At 43.5% G+C, this 8,568-nt stretch overlaps 1 protein-coding gene across 1 annotated transcript in view; it reads left to right on the top strand.

Moving 5' to 3' along the window:
• The first annotated feature begins 3,714 nt into the window (after nucleotides 1–3,714).
• casd1 (CAS1 domain containing 1) overlaps nucleotides 3,715–8,568 on the top strand; it is a 30,960-nt gene continuing 26,106 nt past the window's right edge. The window contains exon 1 of the mRNA XM_080786890.1: nucleotides 3,715–3,882. Coding sequence (XP_080643016.1) covers nucleotides 3,750–3,882 — 133 coding nt within the window. The 5' untranslated portion in view covers nucleotides 3,715–3,749. The remainder of the gene's footprint in view (nucleotides 3,883–8,568) is intronic.

Here is an 8,568-nt window from a genome sequence, read left to right as displayed (position 1 = left end):
AACATATGGAATAAATTCTGTACTGGCCATATATGGAGCGTGTATTCAGCGTACAGGATTTGATGAGGTCAGATCAACATATGGAATGTCAGAACCGTCAGCTCCATATGTGCCAGAGATCTAATGGTGGCAGTGTCTTGAGTGTAAAGGGTTTGATGAGGGCCCAGGCCCTAATTTTCGCGCCTGTTGAGAACTCTATAGTTTTCGCCAGCTGCCGGGCGCAGCTGCACTAATAACTTTGCCGCAGGCCCATCTATAGAGTTTAAATGGACAGGTATCAGTCAAAAGAGAGACATCGAAGAGGAAGGACGGGTGCACGGGGGAGAATCAAAATAATGGAATGTCAGAACAGGTCGGCTCCAGTTTTGAAGCTCCATATATGCAGATCTATATATCACGAGGCGTCATGAGGCGTGAGGGACTGACGGCCATATAATTATGATGGCGTGATGTCGAGAGGTGTGATGAATCATAATGGAGGTGTGACTGACGGAGAGACGGAATGGTTTTGCAGGTATTCATAGTAATCTGCGACCTACACTACAGTCACAATCAGTGGACTTGAGCTAGAGTTTTGTATCACTATCATCCGACAGCATCCAGGCTGTGCAGTAATATCCATGTCAGTCTCTTCCAAGCTGTTGAGATACAATTTCTGTGGATATCTTGCCTTGCTGTTACCATTAAAAACCCTGAAAGTGAATAAAGAGGAACTAACCAGGTGCTCAACGTCGGAGCACCTGAAAGTGTTGGAGGTTTGCTGATAAAACTTTCAGCTCATATTTGGTGCTGGTACTTGACAGGAACTTATTTTTCCTGACAATTTCCCACAGGTGCATGTCCTGTCTTCCACGTGATAAGTGAGGGCTACCCAGCTGGCATCTCTTCCATTTGGCCTCCTGCATGGAAGATGGGAGATCATGGAGAGTATATGACCTTGCTCTCTCCTCCGAATAATGTCCACAAGGCCTCCAGTGACATTCGTGATGTGAAGTGCATTATCCACCCAATGGGCACAGGGATTCTTGTCTTTTAGAGGGGAATCAGAGGGGACGTATACTTGCATAGCACATTGAGAAAAGAAAGGTGAAGTTCCCCATGAAGGCATTGACGGAATTTTGGATTACTGGCTTGTAGTATAGCATGGCCTGCTGCTCATGCTCTCAACCAGCTACGCTGACTCTGCACATGAACCGTTCTGGTTGGGAAATAGGGCTGTAATATATGTAAAGCAAAACATATAATAGCCATTTATGGGTTTCAGTCTAATTATTTCATAATTTACACACTTGCAAATATGCTAAATGACAATAGGTTGAATAATTTATATGGCAAGATACACATTTCAGGACATGTATAGACTCATATAGTCTAAGAGAGATTATAAAATAATCCTTGACTAAATGTAGAAATATCCTTATTTTGACCTCATTTCTTTCACGATTTATGCACTTTTTTTAAATTTGCATAATAGTGGCATGATTGCACCATGGTAACAGATGAATTTCTAAACATCACAAAAATAGACTTAGACTCTTAGATCACCTTTCTAAGTTATAGTCATTTCTTGTTTTGGGGAATAATTAGCTAATTATGCTATTGTATTACTATACTATTACAGGCCTACATGTTTATATACTTTTATATGTCATAGCATTTGTGTGTGTGTGTGTGTGTGTGTGTGTGTGTGTGTGTGTGTAATTATAAGTGTGTGAAGTTGCCCGAACGGCCAAGGCTCCAAGAACAGTCAGTAATGCAGTTTAAGGGTCTTTATTTTTTCCCCAAAACTCCTCCACCAAAATCCAGACACTTGTTCAGTGCAATAATCCTCAATAACAAACTAGATTACAGGCAACAAAATAAAGAAATGACCAAAAGATGAAGAAATACTTGGGCAACACTGGTTGCCCAAGTACACTGGTTGCCCAAGTATTTCTTCATCTTTTGGTCATTTGTTGATTTGATTGATTTGATTTGTTTGAAACAAACAACAAAACCCAACCAGGATGAGAGCTCTCTTCAGGCTGTACCTTGATCACACAAGGCTTTGTATGTCTTGTATATAGGGCACAGGTTGCCCCGTGACAGTGTGAATCAAACTTAATTGTAACATACACCATCTACAGTAAACTGCACAAAATCCTACTCTGCATATAATGGGAGTTAATGGGGAAACAATGATTGTCCCAAAAAAGTATTTATATGGACCCAACAAACAAAATGGTATAGCAAAGAGATGTTGCCACCAAAAATGTCCCTCACTTCTGGTCTGGACCATGGACTTTAGTTATTTTTGTAGTGCAAGGACTCCTTTCTAAACATAGTTAAATAAACACTGTATAAATATTGTACTTGCCTTTTGCAAGTACAATTCTTATTTTGTTATACAGAGAAGAAGTCAACAAAGACACCCACCTCGTGCCAATACGGAAATACACAAGGAAGAGGTGGAGCCTGGGTGTTGCAGGGCATTTATACGGGGCATAAGGAGGAGACTTAAAAGGAGCTGTGATCCGGGCAGCAATGCACTTATACAGTTTGACAGTGAGGCTATTAAAATAGCCAAAGAGACCAGATACCTCAATCTTCACTGGAAAAGTGAGAACCCAGAGTATCAAAACCCAAAAGATGAACTCTAGAGAAACTCTAGAGAAGGATTCTGACACCAGACACAATTAAGCTCTTAAAGTTATCTTTAGTTCGTTTTTCTTCAGATCCAGAGCGTGTACAAATGTAAAGAATAGAGGAGAGAGAATTCTCCTAAGAGCTCTGAATGAAAGTCACATCATTTTGCACAAGCATATATATACTGAAAGATATGTCATAGAGATCAGGATTCAGCTGTCACATTTCAACAGCTTAAAAGGTCCCATCACAGTCCCATCCGTGATTAGGATTCTGTTGATGATCTCATGGGGTGAGAGTGTATGTTTATCCTCATCTTTAAGAGCAACGTTGTTGTCATGTTGTTTTCCATTTAATCTTATTTCCCTTTGGTACAATGGACAATCTGGAGTGGGTGACAGCTGATAGTGGAATGAATACACACGCAAATATCAATACACACGCTCTGTCACTGGGGAGCTTTCAAAACGGTGTGCAGACGTATTCTTTCTTTCGAAATGTCAGAGCTATAGTTACCATGCACCCTGCCATTAACTTAATGGCATGGCCCCGGTGTGCATATGGTCATTGGTCATCATTGGTCAACATCAATAGACGAATAATCACAGGTTAAGCAGCTGCTGAAACTAACAGCAGGCCCAAGAGAGAGTTTAGGTGGCTGTCAGATTGTGGTGAACTTAAGTGAACTAATGCTGCTATACCGCTCTGTGTGGAGACTGGAGAGAAGCAGAGAACAATAAAGTTTATTGCAACATTTTATATAATAGCCCATGGTAGCCTACAATCCTACAGTAGCCTCAGCCTGCCCGATTTCCCTCGAGTACTAGAATCTATACTGTGTGTGCACTGTTGTGATGAGGAAAACGTAGGCCTAAAGGTCACGCAGGATGCAAATTAAAACCATACAATGGAAGACGCGAAAAGCAATAAACCGCGCGCGCGCACCCACACACAAACACACACGCGCGCGCACACGACAACAGCAGTGCAGCGATTGGCCGCAGATGGCGGGGGCGTGGACGCTCTCTCAAGCGTGCACGACGGCTCCAAAGCAGTCCGCTGCAACGCAACCGCATCCCGTCCGCTGCTCTATTCTATCTGCTTGTTGTCATGGAGGAGCAAACATGGCGGTCCTGGCCTATAGCCTAGGCAAACGAGAAATAAATCACTATTTCACCATAAAGAATGCCAAATTAATCTCCCTCGCCGCCGTCATCGTGCTTCTCGTGTTCCACACGGCTCAGCGGTACTATGGGGGTAAGTGTGGGTGGTCCGCATGGACCGTACGGTTAAACTGACAATAAATAACACTCACACACACACAGGTAGCTAACGTCAACTAGCTAGCGGATTGTGTTTAATAGTGACGCTTAATTTGCATTGCATAGTTTACGTGCGACACTTTATTCGCTCGTCCAGAAATGTGTATATTGTTTTCGCAGTCGACACTTTTCTGAGAATGTTACGTAATTTTCACACTCGGGCGACACTGACTGAACGGGGCGACGAATTATATCAATTAAGACTTAACGTACTGTAATAACGTGACTGTTACCACAATAGACTAGAGAGAGAAATGCGTGTAACATTGCATTAAGCCCGTGCTTTAGTTGCTTATAAAGGGCACGTTTAAAGACAATACAAATGCAAACGCCAGTTAACAATAGTAATGTACTTCACACGTTAGAGGAGTAGCACGCTAGCTAACTTTATAGCCATCACCAGCGTTGCATTTATGTTTACATTCTCCCCGTCAGTCAGCAGTCAGTGGTGAGGCTGTCCTGCAACACGGACACACACTTTATTTATAGCTGAGTGAGAAGCCTGAGATCAAGATGATTAGCTGTCACCAAGTGGTGAAACTTTATAGCTTAACTGGCGTGGGTAGGGTACACACCACACCAGACAGACCAGTCCTGCTTGCCGACGATGGTACAACGCTTTTGTATTTTGAGGCATCCATCCTTCGCCGCCCTGAGAGACTATTGATGTATAGTCTCAGGGCGGCGGCGGTGGCTAAATAAGCGTTCTCTCTTAAGCCTGACTGCCAATCCATCATCATCTGATCTTCGGCTGTTTGCATGGATTGATTCATTTGATACCACCTCCGCCCGGGCCCTTTCTTTGTGATGCAAATGAACGGCAGGAGAAGAAGATAATTATGCTTGAGCTGCTGAAATGTTGATGGCTTTATTTTGTTATTGCATGCTGCTGCTTAGTTGAGCAATATGCTTTGTTTCTTATATTCACTTCACTGTTAGGTAGGTGTTCCCCCTATGTTCTTCTGACAAACTGAATATTGTAAAAAAAAAAAAAATGACAGCGTGTCATAGCTGTCATCGTAGCTAGTCTAGGCCTGGTATTTACAGCATGGCACTCTGTGACATAAAGCCTCTTGTCTTTCTATATACATCGTTTCTGAATTCTGATGAAGTTGCATTGGTGACCGTTGTGTTGCAAGGAGTTGCATTGGTGTGGTTTGGGCCTTTAAAAGGCCAGACTGTGCCAAATGCAACTATAGTCACAACTCCTTGCAACAGTAACCACCAATGCAACTCCTTTGGAACTGCATGCCATTGGGGATAATGGTTAAGTCCCCCTTTAAATGGAAAAATATAGTATCGTTTGCTGGGGTCTCTTTAGATGGGGAAAAGCGTTTTCGGGTGGTGAAAATGCAACAAAGTGAAAACACCTTCAAAGTGGAAATCTTTGTCTCCATGTAAACGGGCAAAACGGTGAATCCGCAAAACTCGTGACGTCATGGCTCACGTGGGCTAATGACGCATATGTTTATTGCATTGATGCAGAGCAAGCCCTCCCTCACCCCGATGATCCTACGAATGCAAATGTGGTGGTTGGTATTCACCCTTGTTTTGAGTTGCTTAGCGAGTTGGCGGTATGGATGATTGCTCTCTCCCACAGTATTTAAGGAAGAAAACGACACATATATATATTTTTACACAATTCCTCAACCAGGATTTGTTGCAAGTCGGCCAACGTGGTTCTGTTGGTCACTCTAGCACGTACAGCAGCCCACGCCGATCCCACAAGTGTTCATTTGGGTCGAGGTCTGGACTCACGGCAGGCCTTTCCATCCTCTCCACTCCCAAGTTCTGGAGGTACTCTGTGATGATCTGGCTCTGTGCGGGGCGAGCATTGTAATCCTGGAGGATGGCGTTGGGTCCCAGATTCTGAAGATATGGGATAGCCGCTGGATCCAGAATTTCATCCCGATATCTCACTGCATTGAGATTGCCTTCAATCATGACAAGTTCTGTCTTGCCTGTGAGAGAGATACTGCCCCATACCATGCCAAGTGTTGTGGCTGCGTATGGATCTTCCATGAGTTCCCTAACACTAAGTGTAAAAATGGCCAATATGTGTTTTTCATCCAATCCACTAAGCAGCTCAAAGCGAGGGCATTTTGGCAGATGTTTTGGAGGCCATGTTGCTCATTTAGCTATGTTGCTCATTCCAGGAATGTCCGATCCTTATAAGCTATACCTCGTTGTAAAGGTGACTAAACGCAGATAAAAGTGATATAAAATACAATACCAATCGGTATTATTAAAGGGGAGAAACAACCAACCAAAGTAAGTTTCCGAAATTTGTGTGCCGAGTTTAATTGCGAATTGCAAATGGTTGTGTTGATGTGGACTAGCCTGGGCAGCATTCCTTTTCAGGCTTATGATCCGTTCGGGAGCGGATGATATCGCTACGTCATAGTATTGTTTAACGTTTTGTAGTCATCAATCTTCTGGAACTTCCTTTTCCCACCGATTTTTCTCAATAAAAGCCACAGGCTACGAGAGCTTTTGTTGTTATTCTTCTGGTTTGAGGGAAAAGGAAGTTCCTATTGTCTGTCTGATTGATTGATTGATTGACGTGGCAGCGGTGGCCTAAGGGTTAGAGGAGCGCACTTGTTGCCGAAAGGTTGCCGGTTTGATTTCCCGGAACGGGCTGGAAAGATCTGGGTCGGGAAGTGATTGTGATCACTCACCCAACACCGCTGAAGTGCCCTTGAGCAAGGCACTGATCCCCCAACTGCTCCAGTGGAGCTGCTTAGTGGCCAACAGTATGTGGTTGCACTGGTCAGCTCCCAGGTTTTAATGTGTGTGTGTGTGTGTGTGTGTGTCTGTGTGTCTGTGTGTCTCTATGTGCAGGGCGTTGCTGAAAATGAGCACTACCCTTAAATAAACAATACTACAAGTACAAAATGACATAGTTGTATCATCCGCTCCAGACCGGTTCACACAGCAAGAGACCAGGCTTTCCTCCGCTGTGGAAAGCCTGGTGACGCGAGGTTGGGTGTGGACTGGGCTGTACTTATCCTGTGAGCCCAAATAATAAACTTATAATATCCTAGAAATATAAGGTGTCTCTGACTCAGTTTGCCTCACCAGAGGCATAGGAGGATAAAGGTCATTACACACTGGCGAATTAGCGACGCGATGCGAATAAGCGATCTGAAAATGCGAAATATTTGCCCGGCGAATTTATTCGCGTTTGGCTATACACCGTACACATCTATGCGACGCGTATTGTGCGATTATAGCTCCTCTCCTCTCCCTCCTCCTCTCCTCTCCTCCCCCTCCCGCTTTGGTATCCTTTCTTTAATAACCCCGTATCCAGTACTTCACAGATGGAGGGGTCCAATTAATTCGTACCGGCCCACATAGGTATACAATTGGTAGGCCTACCGGCCGCGCCCGTGCATGTGGGCATATATTCCGGTTATAAAGTCTTTATTTTCGGGTCAAAAACGGGTCTGCACAGTAGAAATAGCCTAGTGCAGATCTTAGCTTTTTGATGAGCCTGTTCACTGGTCATTTTAACTTTTTTATATATTTTTCTTTGGTGTTGGTGAATAAAAATCCACATGGATGTCTTCATGCTTATGTTCTTCATTAGTTTGCATCGTGTTTAGACGGAATTCACGTTTATTCTGGTCTGTAAGCAACGGCAAAGAAAACTTCGGAGGGAGGGTCAATTGTAACATGTGTTACAAATGGTCCGCTTCCATTCAATGCCATTATAAGTAATATTTACATATTTGACATATTGGCCAATATTATATGTTCTAAATTTGTATTGTATTGTGTAGTGTATTCTAAAATTAGTTTAGGGTTGTATAACATTGTACAACTCAATCAATCAAACGTTTGTTTAATCAATGTATTTCCCCATTGAACTGAAAAAAAAGCCCAAACTGGTACACCCGATACTATTTAATATTTCCCAATATGTTTGATACATTTTCTTATCACATCCATGGTATGAAAACAATGCTAAGGAGTTGCTTCAATGAAATATAATTGCTTTAAGCTGAAAACGATATGTTTAATTGTGTTTTTTTAGCGTTGTTACATTTATACTCCATGCTGTTACAATTAGTCCGACAGGCGCAACAAATGTAACACTGGAACAGCGTCCACTTTCGGTTTAATAACTCCCGACCTGTTTGATCAATTGAAAAATAAAAAGTGGTTTATGGAAGCAGACAAGTGTAGGTCCGTTGCCTGAAAATATTACATATGTAGATAAACGGATCTCCGAGTAAAAAAATGAAACGTGCAAAATGTTACATCCGTGGCGGCTCTCCCCTACTGTTAGCACACCCATGTGCTATGTCCACGCTGCGCTATCCCGACCTGCGTAGCCGGACCGACGGCTGCTCTGTTGCACACCCATGTGCCATGTCCACGGCACGCATGCACGCGAGCGCAATGCGCATGCACACGCGAGCGCACACACACCCAACAGAGTTGTAGGAGGGGAGGTGTGCAACAGTGTGCTGCTGTGCTATCCCGACCTGCGTAACCGGACCGGCGGCTGCTCTGTTGACAGCTACTGTACGGTACGCCGCTGTTTATACACAGCAACAAGTTTGGGCTGCATTCTGATTGGTCAGAGCCGTTGAATTTCGCCTGCGAATGTCTGCAA

The sequence above is a fragment of the Protomyctophum bolini genome, assembly GCF_963924005.1.
Source record: "Protomyctophum bolini genome assembly, chromosome: 17".
NCBI classification, from domain to species: Eukaryota; Metazoa; Chordata; class Actinopteri; order Myctophiformes; family Myctophidae; genus Protomyctophum; species Protomyctophum bolini.
The sequence above is the reverse complement of the archived record's forward strand: the minus strand, read 5'-3'. Positions and strand labels throughout refer to the sequence as shown.